This window comes from Salvelinus alpinus, chromosome 13, assembly GCF_045679555.1.
Source record: "Salvelinus alpinus chromosome 13, SLU_Salpinus.1, whole genome shotgun sequence".
NCBI classification, from domain to species: Eukaryota; Metazoa; Chordata; class Actinopteri; order Salmoniformes; family Salmonidae; genus Salvelinus; species Salvelinus alpinus.
Window position 1 is genome coordinate 17,248,558 of NC_092098.1, and position 20,750 is coordinate 17,269,307.

The following is a 20,750-nucleotide window of genomic DNA, read 5'->3' on the forward strand; positions in this document are numbered from 1 at the left end:
ACACATCTCAGTATGACCACACCACCTTTCAAAAAGAACAGTAGCACTGTGGAGCCCCAGAAATAAACACTTTTCCCTTGTCTTTAACATAATGTGCATCTACAAATAGCTCTCATGTGCCAAAGAGAGTAAACAAAATGGCCCCATCCCACCCCCCCCAAAAAAATGTTTTTACAGGAGGCATGGGAGACCGTGTTCACTCCATTTTCACCTTAAGTCCAGCATTTCCCATTACAGACAATCGATAACTGGATGAAGAAGCAGCACTTTCGGTATTTGTGATTTCTATTTACATGTTGTTGTTTTATTTTAGATTTGTCCTCACTCATACCAACACAGACTCCCACAGTGGCATTCAGCTGCTGTTGGCTCAGACAAAGGCTGGCTTAAACCATCAATCTTTCCAATCTAAGAGCATGGACCATACAGCGGCTGAATATCCGAGTAGTGTACCTTTGGCGAACGCGAAATAAGAGTTGTCAAACAGTATATCAATCCCCTTTACGTCACTCCCCTTTAACACCTGTGATGAAGAACATCAGGTACAAATTCTTTATAGGAACACTCTGGATTTCTTTCATTGCTCATATCTCCACCATTGCCATTTGTTTTCAGACACAAAGATCTGAACATTGGGGCTGTATATACAATTATGAGAATTGAGATTCAATAATGAAATGGTCTTTAAAAAGTAGGTACTTGTTAAGATTAAAAAAATGAGACAGCCTAATTCTCCCCATCATTTTCCTTTGACGCAAAATAGTTCCATTCTAGTTGTGCATCTACAAATAAATTAAAGTGACACAAAATAAAACAAAAACAGCTTATTAAACATACAAAGTTAATACATTACTTGCGTTAGATCAATTCAAAAGTAAAATTCAAAATTGCTCTACTAACTTAACGACGGACAGACTATAATATACCACCAAGCAGTTTTCATTAAAATGCAAGCTCACTGAAAGATTTTGCACATCATTCGATTTTGAGCTGTGAAATTTTCCTTCAAAACATCTAAAAACGCACATTGCTTTCAGCTTCTTCCATGTCAGTGAAAGGAAGCAGCAAAGGAAGCTGTAAAAAATGTTAAACAGCATTGCAAATGTAGATTTTTTTTTTTAAACAAAAACACATGGCACAAATTATTATTTTTTTTAAAGAAGAAAAGATCCAAATCACTGTAAAAGCATACTTTTCACACAGGCACATGAACATGATACAAGGGTCTTGAAAAAAAGGGGGAAACTTGCATATAATTGGAAGAGCTCACTTTTACACACACATCAAACAGCAGTCCTCCTATTCAGAACTCGGAGGACTGTGCGAGTATCCTTGAGGTGATTGCACGTCCTAAGGAGGATGAAAATACAGACAGAAATCACTTTCTCGATTTTCTTTCACCGCACAAAGCACAAACGCGCTCTCTTGTAGCAGAGTATTTCTCAAACCAACTCCTCTATTAAGAACCAGTTTTTGGTTTACATCCTACTACACTATCGTTAAAGTAATATAGCTATATTATTTTCTTAAATACAAAAAATACCCATTTTACTTAAGTGCTTTAAAATATCTAAGGGGGAAAACTTTTGTGTTATTTCCCTAGAGATCAATGAGCCCTCTTAAGAATCAAATAAAAGGGGACATGTCTGGATCAAAACAATGAACATAATATGTACTTAGGACTGTTAGAGCACACCGACTCCAAAGAGATTGCATGCCCGCTTTCACAAAGAACCATACTTGTTCTCCCACTCAGGATAAAAAAATTAAATTAAAATTAAAAAAAGAGGTTAGGGTTATGAAAATGACAAACTTGTTTTGTTTTTTTACTCCGTGGTATGATCTGGTGTTTTCTATTCCAATATTTTGGGGAACCAAGTAAAGAAACATAAATCGACTGCATGAACATTCAGAGTACAAGTAATAAAAATTAAAAAAGATATACATTTAATTTTTTTGCCGTCAATGTCACCATTGCAAACTATTCAAACTTGGTTGTCCATCGCAAAAACAATTCCCACTGCCGATCAAGACAAAATAAAACAGATCAATTTCGCCATTGTCCAGCATTAGCCAAATAAGATATTATTTTGCTCGATAAGAGTTTCCCCATCTGATAACACTTAGTAAAATACCACATCCAGAGGTCTATCCTTTGCTTTGAATTCCACAGCGAAGTAACTTAAAAAAGGGCAATCTCACCACTTTTCAACCTAATTGTCATTATCTCCAGCACAATACCAGTGTCTACATATGTGAAAATGGTGCATTACTAAAAAGTTCTACCTGATAACAGCAATTTTTCAAATGCAATGAGATTCACAATGACATGGGGAGCAAGAAAATACCCTCCCTCTGGCTAGAAACTTGTTGCAGGTTTTGGAAAATCAGTTTCTTACTTTTAAAACCTACCCTGTGATGTCACAGAGAAGCATTTCTTTAGGACCTTTCTTCTAAACCACAGAAATGTGCGTTTTTCATATGTAGACACTGGTATGGTGCGGAGATGATGAATGAGGTTGAAAAGTGGCAGAATTGCCCTTTAAGTGTATGTGTGAGACAGTTTTGTACACAGCAGGGGTATGTGTGACCTTCTTGTAGTTCCCTCTCAGTCTGCAAGAACAAGCCATGACGTGACCAGAAAACCCAAGAGAGGGCTGGACTAGGAAGCACAGACATAGATTCCTGCCATTGCATATAACCTGGACTGGGAACACAGAGAAGTGCTTCAGGTCATGAATGACAAAAGAATCAAGGACAGTAAGAGATCCCCTGTCCAATAACAGGTGGAAAACGGTGCAAATCAGTGTGCTTAAAGTGAAATTGCCTAAACAGAGAACTTAAAAGGTTTGAAGCCTACATAACATGTATGACAGCTGCTTGCAAGCAATGTCAGTGTTTTCTGTAAGCTAAATATTTTGGTATTTTATCACAGCTCTGTAGTTTAGTATTAAATATGACTCCAATTCAATATTTGAGCAATTCAAATTTGAGCACAATATGAGGATCTTGTTCTGAACCATTTGGCAGAAAACAAAATTGTTCCAACTTTGTCATGGCTTTACCAATGCTACCTGAGTGACATTTTGTATTTATTCATTTATTTTTCTTAAAAAGAACAGCCCAACCAAAGCCATTCTTAAAAGAAGTTAGTATGCCATTATATAAATATATACACAGTACCAGTCAAATGTTTGAACACACCTACTCATTCATGGGTTTTTTATTTTCACTATTTTCTACATTGTAGAATAATAGTGAAGACATCAAAACTATGAAATAGCACATGGAATCATGTAGTAACCAAAAAAGGGTTAAATCAATAGAGTTTAGATTTTTCAAAGTAGCCACCCTTTGCCTTGACAGCTTTGCACACTCTTGGCATTCTCTCAACCAGCTTCATGAGGTAGTCATCTGGAATGCATTTCAATTAACAGGTGTGCCTTAAGTTAATTTGTGGAATTTCTTTCCTTCTTAATGTGTTTGAGTCAATCAGTTGTGTTGTGACAAGGTAGGGGTGGTATACAGAATATGGTCTTTTACCAAACAGTGCTAAGTCCATATTAAGGCAAGAACAGCTCATTACTTTAAGACATGAAGGTCAGTCAATTCGGAAAATGTAAAGAACTTTGAAAGTTTCAAGTGCAGTCGCAAAAACCATCAAGCGCTGATGAAGAAACTGGCTCTCATGAGTACCGCCACAGGAAAGAAAGACCCTGAGTTACCTCTGCTGCAAAGGATAAGTTCATTAGATTGCAGCCCAAATAAATGCGTCAAAGTTCAAGTAACATAATCATCTCCGCATCAACTGTTCAGAGGAGAATCAGGCCTTCATGGTCTAATTGCTGCAAACAAACCACTACTAAAGGACACCAATAATAAGAGACTTACTTGGGCCAGGAAACACAAGCAATGGACATTAGACTGGTGGAAATCTGTCCTTTGGTCTGAGGAGTCTAAATTTAAGATTTCTGGTTCTAACCGCTGTGTCTTTGTGAGATGCAGAGTAGGTGAACGGATGATCTCCGCATGTGTGATTCCCACCGTGAAGCATGGAGGTGTGATGGTGCTCTACTGGTGACGCTGTCAGTGATTTATTTATAATTGAAGGCACACTTTACCAGCATGGCTACCACAGCAGCGATATGCCATCCCATCTGGGGGATCATTTGTTTTTCAACAAGACAATGACCCAACACACCTCCAGGCTGTGTAATGGCTATTTGACCAAGAAGGAGAGTGATGGAGTGCTGGCCTCCACAATCACCCAACCTCAAGCCAATTGAGATGGTTTGTGATGAGTTGGACCGCAGAGTGAAGGAAAAGCAGCCAACAGGTGAAGCTGGTTGTGGGAATATCAGCATATGTGGGAACTCATTCAAGACTGTTCGAAAAGCATTCCAGGTGAAGCTGGTTGACAGAATGCCAAGAGTGTACAAAGCAGTCATCAAGGCAAAGAGTGGCTACTTTGTTTAACACTTTTTTGGTTATTTCATAGTTTTGGAGGTCTTCATTGTTATTCTACAATGCAGAAAATAGTAAAAATAAAGAAAAACCCTTGAACAAGTAGGTGTGTCCAAACTTGACTGGTACTGTATATCTGTAGTAATTGAAAGATTTTTAAAAAACGATGTTAAATAAAGTGCTATTAATCCACACAACCAAATAATTTATGCTAGAGAAAAGAAACTAATGTCCTTCCTTAGCGCAAAACCAAAAACCCAACAGAGGGAGATGGTAGTACCAATGACATCGTGGTTGTCCACTCATTGTATTGCCAAATTTGGCCTGCCTTGACATGTTTAGGCCTCTTGACACAGTCACTTTGATCAAAGACTACCTCGATGATACGGTATTATGAAACGTCATCACCACCAAATCTCTATGCACAGTATAACAAAGAGCGGCTGGTCTGGGACATGAAATGATTACTATTGCGATTGTTTTCTGTCTAAAATTTGCTTGGTTATATTATACTGCGACTTCTCACATCTCATCCACACATGCAAGAAATACATTGTCATAAGAGAGAGATTAAAGACCAAATGCTGAAAGGGCAAATAGTATCATATGCTGAACAGGTTGGTCAGCAAATCAAAAGCAAATTGCTTGAGAAAGAAAATAGGAAATTTGCCATTTCTCCACATGGTGTCAGCAAATATAGCTTAGACAGGCCTAATGAATTAGACATTTTGAACCTCCTTACTGATGAAATAAACAACATTTTTTTATTTTTTTGAAATATCACTTACATAGATAGCCCTTGCTCCACAATGTCACTTCCGAATCTTCCCGAAAACTCCCACAATCAAGTGAAAAGCTCAAGAGAACCTACAACTAAAATTAAGGAACAGCCTACATTAATCGTAATCTGAAATTAATGAAATTTGTAGACTGAAAACAGCAAGTGTTAAGAAATAAAAGTACAAATAAAGCTAAACTCAGATATAGACAATTAATGCCAAAACTTTTTTACTGATTAGCACGGCTACCAAAAACTGACAACCGAACCACGAGATTATGACATGGCTTTAGTTTCATTCTGATTTGACACGTCTCTATCTGTGCTCTGGGAGTTTGTTGCTACTGTAGATCACATCTGAAATCGCTAAACCATACAAAACAGAGTAAAATAGTTGTCAAAACTGATACCAAGCAGTCAGGTCTTTGCTGGGCATAGTTATTTCACTAAAGTAATTAAGACAAATGCGTTCCCTCAACATATATATTTCTCATTTAACCTGCAGCCTAACAGGACTATCAATACTACCAGCCTTCTCATAATCTTCACATTTTGTAAATTTCAAGGCGTTCTTAGAATTGAGTTAATTTTCTTTTAAAATGTATTCAAATGTGCACATATACTGATGTGTATGCATAAATCATAACACATACACAAATGTACATATATTGGACTAATTTGAATGCATGAGGAAATAAAACGATTGAGGCATCCTACTGTCATACAGTCACCACAGTTCAATGGGCAAGAGGATAAAGGCTCGGGAGGTGCAGTTTGCACCTTCCTCAGTCTTATGTCCCCAACACCCAGAGGAAGGAGCTATGAGACCAACATCTATTACAGCAGAAAGTGTCACAAGTGTCCATTCACATGGGAGAGGCACCCAAAATTTCTTTCAAGTGTTTGAGTCTTTGTGTAGTCCAGAGCGTCAGCCAAAGCTCTTGCGCTCAACTTAATGCCAATAATTGGATTAATATTTCCTCATATTACACCTTCCCTTGTCATCTTCCTCTTCTCTGACGCACCCCCCAAAAACGAATCCCATTATCCCATTCTGTATTCCAATAAATGTATGTCACAGGACACACATCTTTCTGTCCCAATATCACAGTTGACTCAATTTTGTTTTCCAAAGGGATCATAACCGCCAAAGAAGACATCTGCAGCACCCAGGTAGGGAGAAGGTACATGTAATTGTTGACATGCACTACCTCACTGATCAGGTCCATCCTTGGTCTTGTCATAACAGACTACTCTTTTTGGATCTGGGGGGGAGAAGGACAGAAATTGAGTGTGTAGGCCCTGGGGAACTTAGTTAACGCATAATGCATGTTATTCAAACTTCAGCTGTATACCTTTGAACATCAAATAGAAAACCCAACTTCACATCTTTAAAAATACACTACACAGAAAAGAGACCTTTTACTTTACCTTGTTTTTGCAAATTGAAAACATATTCCATTTCTGTAGAGAAAAAAAAAAACGGATTATCATCTCCAGATGCATAAGACAATTTTATTATTAGACACATTGTCTTTAATGTGAAGCTAATGGATTTAAAGCTTTTGGTGCAAGTGAAATAGTAGGTTAACGCTACTAATGTGTAATACATATTAGATTAAATGGGGCCGATTTCAAGTTTTCATAATCTGTAACTGGCATTTTTGGACTCCGATTATGGCCGATTACATTGCATTCCACGAGGAAACTCCGTGGCAGGCTGCCCACCTGTTATGCGAGTGCAGCAAGGAGCCAAGGTAAGTTGCTAGCTAGCATTAAAAACTTATCTTGTAAAAAAATAATCACTCTTCACATAATCACTATTTAGCTACACATTGTTGATGATATTACTAGGTTACCTAGCTTGTCCTGCGTTGCATATAATCAATGCGGTGCATGTTAATTTATCATCGAGTCACAGCCTACTTCGCCAAACGGGGGATGATTTAACAAACTCGCATTCACGAAAAAAGCACAATCGTTGCACGAATGTACCTAACCATAAACATCAATGCCCTTCTTAAAATCAATACACAGAAGTATTTTTTTAAACCTGCATATTTAGTTAAAAGAAATTCATGTTAGCAGGCCATATCAACTAGGGAAATTGTGTCACTTCTCTTGCGTTCATTGCACGCGGAGTCAGGATATGTGCAACAGTTTGGGCCGTCTGGCTCGTTGCGAACTAATTTGCCAGAATTACGGTTTGGTTCCGTATTTCACTGAAAGAATAAACGTTTTGTTTTCGAAATTATAGTTTCCAGATTTGACCATATTAATGACCAAAGGCTCGTATTTCTGTGTTTATTATAATTAAGTCTATGATTTGGTAGAGCAGTCTGACTGAGCGGTGGTAGGCGGCAGCAGGCTCGTAAGCATTCATTCAAACTTTACTGCTTTTGCGAGCAGCTCTTAGCAATGCTTGAGACTAGAGGTCGACCGACTATGATTTTTCAACGCCGATACCGATTATTGGAGGACCAAAGAAAGCCGATACCGATTCATCGGCCGATTTTTAAAAATGTATTTGTAATAATGACAATTACAACAATACTGAATGTACACTTATTTTAACTTAATATAATACATCAATAATCAATTTAGCCTCAAATAAATAATGAAACATGTTCAATTTGGTTTAAATATTGCAAAAACAAAGCATTGGAAAAGAAAGTAAAAGTGCAATATGTGCCATGTAAGAAAGCTAACGTTTAAGTTCCTTGCTCAGAACATGAGAACATATGAAAGCTGGTGGTTCCTTTTAACATGAGTCTTCGATATTCCCAGGTAAGAAGTTTTAGGTTGTAGTTATTATAGGAATTATAGGACTATTTCTCTCTATATGATTTGTATTTCATATACCTTTGACTATTGAATGTTCTTATAGGCACTTTAGTATTGCCAGTGTAACAGTATAGCTTCCGTCCCTCTCCTCGCTCCTACCTGGGCTCGAACCAGGAACACATCGACAACAGCCACCCTCGAAGCAGCGTTACCCATGCAGAGCAAAGGGAACAACTACTCCAAGTCTCAGAGCGAGTGACATTTGAAACGATATTAGCGTGCACCCCGCTAACTAGCTAGCCATTTCACATCGGTTACACCAGCCTAATCTCGGGAGTTGATAGGCTTGAAGTCATACACAGCGCAATGCTTGAAGCCCAGCGACGAGCTGCTGGCAAAACGCACAAAAGTGCTGTTTGAATGAATGCTTACGAGCGTGCTGGTGCCTACCACCGCTCAGACTGCTCTATCAAATCAAACTTAATTATAACACACAGAAATACGAGCCTTAGGTCATTAATATGGTCGAAACCAGAAACTATCATCTCGAAAACCAAACGTTTATTCTTTCAGTGAAATACGGAACCGTTACGTATTTTATCTAACGGGTGGCATCCATAAGTCTAAATATTCCTGTTACATTGCACAACCTTCAATGTTATGTCATAATTATGTCAAATACTGGCAAATTAGTTCGCAATGAGCCAGGCGGCCCAAACTGTTGCATATACCCTGACTCTGCATGCAATGAATGCAAGAGAAGTGACACAATTTCACCTGGTTAATATTGCCTGCTAACCTGGATTTCTTTCAGCTAAATATGCAGGTTTAAAAATATATACTTGTGTATTGATTTTAAAAAAGGCATTGATGTTTATCGTTAGGTACACATTGGAGCAACGACAGTCCTTTTTTGCGAATGCCACCGCATCGATTACATGCAACGCAGGACACGCTAGATAAACTAGTAATATCATCAACCATGTGTAGTTAACTAGTGATTATGATTGATTGATTGATTGTTTTTTATAAGATAAGTTTAATGCTAGCTAGCAACTTACCTTGGCTTCTTACTGCATTCGCGTAACAGGCAGTCTCCTCATGAGGCAGGTGGTTAGAGCGTTGGATTAGTTAACCGTAAGGTTACAAGATTGAATCCCTGAGCTGACAAGGTAAAGATCTGTTGTCCTGCCCCTGAACAAGGCAGTAAACCCACCGTTCCTAGGCCGTCATTGAAAATAAGAATGTGTTCTTAACTGACTTGCCTAGTTAAATAAAAAGGTGTTAAAAAATATATTTAAATTTGGCCAAATCGGTCCAAAAATACAGATTTCCGATTGTTATGAAAACTTGAAATCGGCCCTAAATAATCGGCCATTCCGATTAATCGGCCGACCTCTACTTGAGACACAGCGCTGTTTATGACTAAACTAAAGTGCCTATTAGAACATCCAATAGTCAAAGGTATATGAAATACAAATGGTAGAGAGAGAAATGGTCGACGAGTCATAATTCCTATAATAACTACAACCTAAAACTTAACTGGGAATATTGAAGAAATGGGAATATTGAACCACCAGCTTCATATGTTCTCATGTTCTGAGCAAGGAACTTAAACTTTATCCTTTTTACATGGCACATGGCACATGTTGCACTTTCACTTTCTTCTCCAACACTGCATTTTTGCATTATTTAAACCAAATTGAGCATGTTTCATTATTTATTTGAGACTAAATAGATTTTATTCATGTATTATAAAGTGTTCATTCAGTATTGTTGTAATAGTCATTATTACAAATATATATATACAAAATATTTAGGCCGATTAATCGGTATCGGCTTTTTTTGGTCCTCCAATAAATCGCTATCGGTGTTAAAATCATAAATCGGTCGACCTCTAATATGTTCATAGAATTGATAAAGCAGGGGAAGAGGAGTTACCTTTAGTGTGATAAGTAACAGCAGCTTTCAGATCAAACGACCCCCAGCTACCTCTGTCCAGGCTCTTAGAATGGGGCGGCTCTTTAGACAGACCCAACACCAGGTTGGTCAGGGGGGCCTGGGCAGGCACAGCACTAATGTCTTTACAAGAGGCCAGAAAAACTGCACCTGGACTCTTAGTCTCACCCTTTGTCTTGTCCTGTCTAGACAGCTGAGCCTTTTCCCCATCCTCACCCTTCACTGTAGCAGGTGGGCAAGCTGGGGCACTAGTCCTTTTCTCTGAGTCTTGAGCCAAAGTGAGAGGCAAAGGCTCTGGGATTGATAGATTAGAGTCAAGGCCTGGCTTGGCAGCAGGGCATTGCTCCCCTTGAAATGTTACCACTGCAGCCTTGCCCTCCACGGCAGCCACCGGCCCGCTTCCTCCTTCTGGCCCCACGTTTGGCTCATTGATGAAAGACAGCCCCCACTGATTCTGGAAAATGTCCCCCAAGGCTTTCTGATTTGTCTGAGCAGCCTGGGTGTCCAATTGGCGAGCACTAGGGAGCACAGGTTGCATATTTAAAGGGTTTAGGGGGTAAATGAAAAGAGTACACTTTCTCAGATCTACAGCTGCAGGGTTGGTTAAAGAGTTATAGTCATTGTCCAAAGTGGATGCTACGTTCTCCCCACATGGGAGAGAGGGGGCTGGCGGAATACTACTAGCAGCGGGAGTGAAGAAGGTACCAACAGACGGGCAACTATTTCCATCTCCAGAAACGGGGCCATTAGTAAAGCTAGCTGAGATGATGGTTTTCATAGCAGACATGGGGACCTGTGAGAGTCTACCAGGCACCTGAGGAGGCTGCACCTCTCCTCCAGCCTGGGCTGCTTTGTTGAGGTTCTCCTTAACTTTACTTGCATAACTAATCTTGGGCACTATTTTAGCACTACTGTTGTCCACAGGAAATACTGGAGGGGGCTTGAATAAAGTCCAAGAGTCCTCTTTTGAAGAGGAGGAGAGCTTGGATTTAGGCCTATTCTCAAACTTTTTACCAAAGGCACCTGCAGCAGTCTTACTGTCTGAGTTTTTCTTCTGCAGTTCACCCATAGCCACCTCTGGAGCATCCATCCGCTTGACTGCTGTCTGGGCGTCTGCTTTATGGACAACTCGCGAGCTCACCAATTTCTCTGTTGGTTCAAGTCCAGAAACCTCTGGCTCCTGTGTGGCATTGCCCTGCTGCATGACTCTCTCCCTTTCTCTTGTCACATGCTCTGTGTTCTTGATGCTGTTGCGTCTGGTCTTGCGTTTCTTAGGAGTAGTATATCCACCTTCTGAGCCACTGCCATCATTATCAGGGGGTGTCTTGCTGGAGTAACCATTTGTAATATGAGCAGAGTTTACCACCCCATTCAGAAACAAAGCAGATTCCTTTTTGTCCAAAAACTTTCCCTCATAGTGATTAGTGAAATCCAGGGCCTTGTCATTTATGTGGTCCATATTCTTCTTGTGAACAAGACCCTCTTTGCTGCCCACTTTTGAAAGAGTGGTAAAAACATTTCGTGTTGACTTCTGTTTTACGTTAGCATTTATCAAATGTCTGTTACCATTGCTGTTGGTGGGAAGAGGAATACCAACAAAATCCTTTGCAGACAGAATCTTCTCCCCCGCCACCTCCCCGGTGTTTATTTTTCCATTGCCTGTAAAAGAAAACAAAAGAAAGTTAGTTGCACTGCCAATAATACTTTTTTAGACTATAAAGTCCAAGCAAAGTCCATAATTCCCTACCACCTCACTCTCCAAATATATCAAAAGGGACTAACATACCTAATCTGTCTACAAAAATGCAAGCTCGCAGCTCCTTTTACAGGAAACATGGCAAGGCCTTTATAAGATGCTGTATCATGACTATTTAGACTGAATAGGTCAGCTGGCAGCAAACAACCACACACCAGTGCCAGATCAGATTCCCTTGAACATAGTAGTCCCATAGCCTACTTGTGACTAGATACCATACATAAATCACTGAAGAAAAATGTGTGCTGTAGGTAGAAATTACCATTACATTGTCCTATAACGTTTGATAAGGGGAAGGTGGTTGACAATGTAACTAGGCTTGACTTTGCTAGCTAATACTAAAATACGTTCCATACTAGCATCTAAAGACAACATTTTAAACTAGATGAAAGATTGTCATTTCGCCTAAAATACCTGTATAAAATATGGATTAACAAATAACATCTTAATGTTATATTCAGAATAACTAAAATTGTGTTAAATGGTGTTCTATTTTCTTGTCTGAACTGAAGCCAAGGAATGTAACATTTTGTTTTATGCATGCCATCAAGTGTGAACTTATCGAAAGAAACTGGCTACAATTACATTTCAAGTTACGTACTTAGTTAGCTAAAACAAGCAGAAATTGGTTCTGAATTGTTTATTAAAATAAAAATCCCATGAATCAGCCTGCTTGCTAGCAAGAAAATGCTATGTCGTCAAATCACCTACCCAGGCTAACATGTTTGCGTGGCTTCATCATGGTTAAATAAACGCAACAGGCCCGACCCAGCCGAACCTGCTTGTAAGTGTAAAATGTCTGGCACGAACCAGCTACTTAATCCCCGAAAAGTCTCAAAAGTTAGTTAGTTAGCCATCTTGCTTTTGCAGACCTGTCTGCAGCCAGGTGGTAGTAAACAAAATAAAATTGAAACTTGTTTTATGGACAAATCTCACTCTCGTTGCTAGGATTAACTAGCTAGCTCGTTAGCTTTCTATCTCGCATTTTCTAACATGGCCGACGGGAAATGGCAACTCAGAACATTCCAGTGGAGCCGGCTTGTTTTTGTTAGCAAAATATTTCACGGAATTCCGACCAAATTTGCATGAGTTTTTTGACAGAGTCAATGTATGCACGTGACAAAATAATTGAACTACAAAATGACTAATTAGTAGCACAGGTGAATTTTGTCAGGGAGTAGCATAAATGTAGAAATGGGTGGCGAAACCGGCGCACAAGGTCAATCCGCATCTGTCAAACCATCAGCTGTCACGCGACGTTTAACGAACCCATCCAGCAATATGCAGCGCTTGACCCAGCTAACTAATGAGCTAAATATGTTTTTTTTAACAGCTTGCAACCACTCTGCTATGAGTCACGCAAGCTACATCGACGTAAGTAATAAACTGGCTAGCTAAGTCATTGACATTAGCTAGCTTGCTAACTTTTCCGGATGGCCCAACCTGTTTTCTTCGTCTGCGTTTCCTGATGCTGGTACTGGAAGTAGATCTGATCATTTTTTAGAGATGTTTTGTATTGAATGGGGTTTCTTTCTTCTCCATGGTGGTGATATCGTCTCTCTTGTGCCCGATCTTTGGGCTGTTCCTCCATTGAAGTGTAATATAATATCCGAGCTCGTCTACCAGTGTGCACCGCTCACTGGGCAAGTGGGAGAGCAGACTATTGAACTGTCCAATCAACGCCACTGACAAACGGAAGCTATTCGAGGTCTCTGTATTCGTCAGCTGTATATCTAAGAAGTATTTAAAAAATGTTGGTGGTTCCCCCAGCAACATTGCGAAGGTATTGTCAATATATACATTCATGCAGGTTGAACAACTGGAAATATTATGTAAATCAGAAGCGTAGAGAGATTATATTTTATTCAAGCAAATCTGAACTGCCCTAAGTGGTCCAGTCACACACACCATTGAGACCTGCTGAGACATGTATCCATATACGGTTTATGCATGTATCACATTGTGGTTGGTTGGATTTTACAATACATAATTCTGTATCATGCATCATTCTAGCCGGCATTCAACTGACATGGGAAACAATTTAATCAAGATACAAATACTGTCTGTGTAAAAAGCATACCAATTATAAAATATAGTTTAACACATTTGGAATATGCTTTGTAGCCATCTGACATGGTGTGGTGGACAGCTCTTCCTGTCAGAGCTACTGTAAATTGCTATCCAGGCACCAGGTGGTGGCATTTCATAGTTTAGAGATTTCATCCCACCCTGATCTTCAACTACTGGTAGTCAATGTTTGACCACTAAGTGACCACTCAATTTGTATTTTAAAAGCACATAATGAAACAAATTATTGTACAGACATATAACCTAAGGGTACTACTATGCCATAAGAAGGATTAAACTGTGAATAGCTTTCATACACCATGAAGATAAACCCGGTATTTCCCATTACCTATTGATGAACATAAGGCACCAGCACCACTTGACATCTCACCACAGAGATGTAATATTGGTTTATGCACATCACATGTGAGTCCTTCCACATAGAGGACCTATGCACTGCAAGTCAGAGTTATTCAGCCACCCTCACCCCTCCTCTCCCAGCCTGCTCTCTAAGGTGCCGGAGGTCACTGTGCTTGTGTTGCCGTCTGGAAGTCTACTTGAGTGCAGTGAAGATGCGTCAATGTGAAATACCTCGTCGGTTCCGTTGCTGCTGGCTTCTTTCTTTCATTTGCTTTTCAATCTCGCTCCTCCATTTTGGCACTGTGGGTGATGCAGTAGGACGGGTGGCAGTGAGCGGACTGGACGTTCTCTCACAGGAGCCACATAGAGGTTTGGTGGTCCTTGGTGTGGGTTTGTGCGTGGACCACCACCATTGTGGAAACTGTTGACAAAACCCTTTCAATCAGAGAAGATCAGATCTCACTCAGGGAATTTGATGTAATGAGTTGTGTGCTCATCACAGCAGCAGATATTCATATATGCATACATGCCAACACTTTTTTCTGTCATGTAATTCCTTAGGTTGCACTTGTAAGTGCCAACAAGTTTTATTTTTATGTTCATTCTTAATTAAGGGCATTTCACTCATTCAAAAGTTCTGGTCCTAAGCCGTAAATAGCATCTAAAAGGCTTGTATCAGGTCACGTATCAAAGAGCAGACAGTGTGAGACAAACTTGCTTCTTGTCAGGCAACAGAGCTCTTCCCGCACTAGCCAATCCCCATGTTCCTTTGGAAACATCACTCATTTTGCAACCATAGGCAAGGTTCTCAATTGTTATCAAAATTATGTTTTTAATATTGTGAGGGTAATCCTCTCACAAACAGCACTACTACCATAATCCATGCCTTATGGTAGTAGTGCTGGAGAGCATGACACCCGGTGGCAGGTAGCCTAGTGGTTAGAGCGTTGGGTCAGTAACTGAAAGGTTGCTGGATCGAATCCCCGACCCTGACAGGGTCATTCTGTCCCTGAGCAAGGCAGTTAACCCACTGTTCCCCAGGCGCCAAAGCAGTGGATGTCGATTAAGGTAGCCCCCCGCACCTCTGATTCGGAGGGGTTGGGTTAAATACGGAAGACACATTTGAAGGCATTCAGTTGTACAACTGACTAGGTATCCCCCCTTACCCAGTTTGCAGTAATGCCAAGTCTCATAGAATGGTTTCCTTATTTGCAGTGGCACATCTTTCAGGGCTCCTGAGTGGTGCAGCGGTCTAAGGCACTGCATCTCAGTGCTGGAGGAGTCACTACAGACCCTGGTTTGATTCCAGGCTGTATCATAACCGGCCGTGATTGGGCGGCGCACAATTGGACCAGCGTCGTCCAGGTTAGGGTTTGCCCAGGGTAGGCCGTCATGTAAATAAGAATTTGTTCTTAACTGACTTGCCTAGTTAAATAAAATAATAACAAATCTTACTGCAGTGTGTACAGTGGCTTAGTGGGTATCTGTTAGGATAATTAAGTTCTCATTCTTTAACCAATTAAATTACTCAGTCTGCTTTATCAGGATTTGTAGGATACTGATAGAAATAAAAACGGACAGAGGCCCAGTCTACAAAAGTCAAATGTTAATTTACGGGAACGTTCTGCCAATCATTACATGTACATTGGTTTATATACCTCTCATTTCGTCATAAATGTCCCTCTAATACAATGATAATATAGTTTACAAGTCCTTCTCATATATTGCCTGCCACCTGTTGTACAATCTACTACAAGCCCAAGGTTTCTCCCCTCCCTGGGTGGGGAGACTTCCTTCCCTGTTATCAGTTCCACAGTGGTCACAAGTTGTCTGCCACAGTTCCTTGCCTGCTAACAGTCCCTCTTTCTTATGGACAAACATTCTTCATCAGACAGGATATAATTCTGTTAGTTATATTTCTAGTTAAATGTATACATAATTTAGTCATTATTCATAAAAATCCCATAACAGTATCACAACCATTCATAAAGGTCTGAACAGATGCAGTATATGGTTTGCAGGAAGAAATCACTTTAAGATTCACTCATATGTGTCTATTTGTTATCTGTATTTTAATGGCCATCTGACTATACTGTCATGTGTCCCTGCTTGTCTCCTCTAGCTCGGGCACGCCTCTCCATGCCACAGTGTCCGTGTGAGCCACAGCCACACCCTGGGGGGTCCGTGGGGTGCTGGGGACCAGTCCGGCAGAGGACCAGCCAACCAGCAGGGAAGGCAGTTTGTAGACTCTGAGATGTGTTTCTGGTGTAGGGAAGTCCAACAGAATCCTCATAACACCAGGTAGGACAGTGCAAATGGAAGGTTTGTGTTGGCCTCTTTTGAATCCGAGTGTGGAAGTCTCCTTACTCGTCTCTGGTATACAGTCCCTTTACAAGTCAAAATGTTGAATAAACGTCATTTTAATTTACTCTACCTGTTGTCTGCTTTATTTTGTTCTTCTGCCGTTGAACATTTTAGCAAAAATATCAACAGGAAAGTATTATTAAACCAGCTTCAAAATGCAGGTCTCCAAGTGTGTCTCTCACAATTTGTTTGAGGCACATGCACAAGACGTAAGTGTATACTATTGGAAGTCTTGCAGGTGTTTACATGGTTTTGCACATGTCAGGTGATAGAAATCTCAATGGCAGTACCAGTGTTTTGAAAAGTCAGTTTAATAATCCTGTGGATATTTTTTCTCAAATTTGTAGATTCATAAGGACCAACAGCACAGAAAACCGGTAGACAACCGGTAGTTCAAATTACATTTATTCAACATTCTGGCTTGTAGATCTCGTGAGAGAACATTTTCAAAATAAATGTACAGCATAGTCTGAGGTATCACAGTCTGATGTATTAGATTTGTGTATAACGCATTATTCCTAATGCTTGGAGAGAGAATTGTATAGCACTGAGCAGAAGGGATTTATCTCTGTTGATGGGCCCTGTCTGAAATGTTATTGTTGGCCTTGGGTCTGCAGAGACCATACATACTTACTATGAACTGTATTTAATGTATGCACATGTTAATATATGTAATGTAAAATATTCTGCATGAATGTGTTTGCATAATATTATGTATATGAGTTGGGTCTTTATACGAGCTTGGTCTATAAAAGAGTCCACAAAGAACATGCGTATTTGTGTAGTGTGTGTGTACTTGTCTGTGTGCTTGCTTGTTTGTGCCTGTTCATGTGTGTGCCTTGTGTACGCTGATGCTAAGACTGTTTCTGGGTTAATGAATACATAAGGTAAGCTAGTCAAGCAGAAGAAGAGAGACGCAACCATGCGTTTCCCCTGGCATTAGCTTTCAGCTTCAATCCAGAACAACCCATCTTGCTTTTTATTGTGATGCCAGTAGAAGTCAAGCTCAACCCGGATAGTTTGAAGGATGCCTTTGTGTGATGCTAACATCACATAATATATACTTAGTCCACAGTATCCTTAACTGGGGTGTGTTGTCTTTAGCAAATGTGCTGTGATGTGCCCTTCTAGATGTGTTTATATCATGTGACTTATCTGCTATCTGTTCATTTAGCCCCTGACATTCTGTTACTGTGGCACTGTTTGTCAATTCCATATTTTCCTGTTTGTTTATGGTGTACAGTTTTGGTAAATTGTTACTTTGTTGGTGCTGTGTTTTTTGTTTTGTTTTTTTGTCCCTACCGAGGAGGATGGAACTCATTGAACCAGCCAGAGTTCTATGGAGAGCGGAGAAATTTGCGCTAACACACAGCTTATCTCGGAGGCTTTAATTGGCACATGAACCATGAAGGGACCCCCACTGACTCTCACAGCACTTAGACAGGCTGGATTTAGCATTTTGATTGCTGGTGTTGACGTTGAACTGACAGAAAGTAGACGTTGCTCAATCATAGATAACACAGGGAAACATGCCCTGGAAGAGTGTTACTTGTCATTGCCATGTTGGATTGAGCGTTTGAGGGTTCCATCTTTCAAACTGCTGGGCTCAGAGGTGGCCTCTGTCAGGGTATTGATTGGCTCTGGAGGCTGAGGTCAGGTCATGTGTCACTAGGGCATCTTTGTCTGTAGCTGGTAGGCTTGGTCTGGTGTGAGGAGGAAGTCATTACAGTACATTTCAAACACATCCATTAACCCCCCCCCCCCCCCACACACACACACACACACACACACACAACACACACATAATGATTTCACAGATTCAAACTTTTCACATGATTTTTGAGAAATGCTGTATTTAAAAATATAAGATTAGTGTTTGTTTCAAAATGTATTTCCTATCCACACAGTGTAGGATTGGAGAATCTCTCTGACATCAATGAGACTACAGCGTTTGCTACAGTACATTCATTTATCTCCTCATACAAGTATTTGGGAGTATGGCTAGACGGTACACTGTCCTTCTCTCAGCACATATCGAAGCTGCAGGCTAGAGTTAAATCTAGACTTGGTTTCCTCGTAATCGCTCCTCTTTTCCCCCAAGACGTGATCGACCGATGTGGTCTCAACAGGCTATTCTGTTACAATATCACAAAGAACCATCTACTAGCCCCGACCCGCTAGCTTTTCTGAACGATGTGTCCCCTGCTCGCCTAGCATAGTAGTGACCGAACAGCACCCTGACTCACCTATTGCTGCTCTTTTGAACCTATTATCACTCGGCTACGCAGCTGATGGCCCCTGGACTGTTTCAATAACACGGTACCTCTTTTTGTTTACCTGTCGGCCCCAGCCTCGAACTCAGGTCCTGTATGTAATTAACTGACCCGCTCTGCCCATTCATCACCATTTACCCGTTGTTGTCTTAGCTCCCCTGATCAACACCTGTGATTGCTTTATGCCTCTCTCTAATGTCAATATGCCTTGTCTAATGCTGTCTTGGCTAGTTTTTATTGTTTTACTTCACTGTAGAGCCCTCAGTCCCGCTCAAAATGCCTTAGATATCTATTTCATCCCACCCCACACGCATGCAGAGACCTCACCTAGGTTAACTGATGCCTCCAGAGACGAAACATCTCTCATCGTCACCCAACACATAGGTGTACCTCCACTGTACTCACCTCCTACCATACCCTTGTCTGTACATTATGCCTTGAATCTATTCTACCACGCCCAGAAACCTGCTCCTCTTATTCTCTGTCCCCAACGTACTAGACGACTAGTCTTTATAGCCTTTAGCCGTACCCTTATGCTACTCCTTCTCTGTTCCTCTGGTGATGAAGAGGTTAACACAGGCCCTGTAGCACCTGGGGAATAGGAGTGGAACTGGGGGCTATCATTTGTTGACTTCTGTAACCGTAAAAGCCTTGGTTTCATGCATGTTAACACCAGAAGCCTCCTCCCTAAGTTTGTTTTTTTCACTGCTTTAGCACACTCCACTAACCCTGATGTCCTAGCCGTGTCTGAATCCTAGCTTAGGAAGGCCACCAAAAATTCTGAAATTTCCATCCCCAACTACAACATTTTCTGCCACGATAGAACTTCCAAAGGGGGTGGAGTTGCAATCTACTGCAGAGACAGCCTGCAGAGTTCTGTCATGCTATCCATGTCTGTGCCCAAACAATTCGTGCTTCTACTTTAAAAAATCCACCTTTCCAGAAATAAGTCTCTCACTGTTGCCGCTTGTTATAGACCCCCCTCAGCCCCCAGCTGTGCGCTGGACACCATATGTGAATTAATCGCCCCCCATCTAGCTTCAGAGTTTGTACTGTTAGGTGACCTAAACTGGGATGTGCTTAACACCCCTGCTGTCCTACATTCTAAGCTAGATGGCCTCAATCTCACACAAATTATCATGGACCCTACCAGGTACAACCCTAAATCTGTAAACACAGGCACCCTCATAGATATCATCCTGACCAACCTTTTTTTTTTAAATGCTGTCGTCAACCAGGATCTGTGATCACTGCCTCATTGCCTGCGTCCGTAATGGGTCCGTTGTCAATCGACCACCCCTCATCACTGTCAAACGCTCCCTAAAACACTTCAGCGAGCAGGCCTTTCTAATTGACCTGGCTCGCGAGTCCTGGAAGGATATTGACCTCATTCTGTCAGCAGAGGATGCCTGGTTATTTTTTTAAAGTGCTTTCCTCACCATCTTAAATAAGCATGGCCCATTAATAAAAAATAAAGAACAGATATAGCCCTTGGTTCACTCCAGACCTGACTGCCCTCACAGCTTCCCACTGCACTGAGGCTAGGAAACACTGTCGCCACTGATAAATCTACGATAATCGAATTTCAATAAGCATTTTTCTATGGCTGGCCATGCTTTCCACCTGGCTACCCCTACCCCGGTAAACAGCTCTGCACCCCCCACAGCAACTTGCCCAAGCCTCCCCCATTTATCCTTCACCCAAATCCAGATAGCTGATGTTCTGAAAGAGCTGCAAAATCTGGACCCCTACAAATCAGCTGGGCTAGACAATCTGGACCCTCTCTTTCTAAAATTATTCGCTGCAATTGTTGCAACCCCTATTACTAGCCTGTTCAACCTCTCTTTCGTATTGTCTGAGATCCCCAAAGATTGGAAAGCTGCCGTGGTCATCCCCCTCTTCAAAGGGGGAGACACTCTAGACCCAAACTGTTACAAATCTATAT

The 20,750-nt window shown here is 40.9% G+C and overlaps 1 protein-coding gene and 1 long non-coding RNA gene across 3 annotated transcripts; one reads left to right on the forward strand and one right to left on the reverse strand.

Annotated features, from left to right (window-relative positions):
- Positions 1-5,441: 5,441 nt before the first annotated feature.
- Positions 5,442-13,446, reverse strand: LOC139537213 (FMR1-interacting protein NUFIP2-like). 2 transcript variants are annotated; one of them, XM_071338288.1, is made up of 4 exons: positions 13,185-13,446; positions 9,968-11,644; positions 6,674-6,706; positions 5,442-6,507 (listed from the first exon to the last, which is right to left on the reverse strand). In XM_071338288.1, the coding sequence occupies exons 1-4, from the start codon at positions 13,330-13,332 to the stop codon at positions 6,455-6,457; spliced, it is 1,911 nt and encodes a 636-aa protein (XP_071194389.1). In that variant the 5' UTR covers positions 13,333-13,446; the 3' UTR covers positions 5,442-6,454. The 2 variants fall into 2 exon arrangements, with proteins under 2 accessions (XP_071194389.1, XP_071194390.1); XM_071338289.1 differs by lacking the exon at positions 13,185-13,446 and adding an exon at positions 12,453-12,777.
- On the forward strand, positions 12,907-17,300 carry LOC139537215 (uncharacterized). The gene is made up of 2 exons (XR_011667483.1): positions 12,907-13,115; positions 16,291-17,300. It is a non-coding gene; the product is annotated as an uncharacterized lncRNA (long non-coding RNA).
- Positions 17,301-20,750: the final 3,450 nt, after the last annotated feature.

Excerpts from the sequence above, each read along its gene's own strand:
- LOC139537213 (XM_071338288.1), bottom strand. The coding sequence starts at position 13,332 with ATGGAGGAACAGCCCAAAGATCGGGCACAAGAGAGACGATATCACCAC. Across the intron at positions 11,645-13,184 it reads AACGCAGACGAAGAAAACAG|GCAATGGAAAAATAAACACC; the intron begins GTTGGGCCATCC and ends TTTCTTTTACAG. Across the intron at positions 6,707-9,967 it reads TGTTACTTATCACACTAAAG|AAATGGAATATGTTTTCAAT; the intron begins GTAACTCCTCTT and ends TTTTCTCTACAG.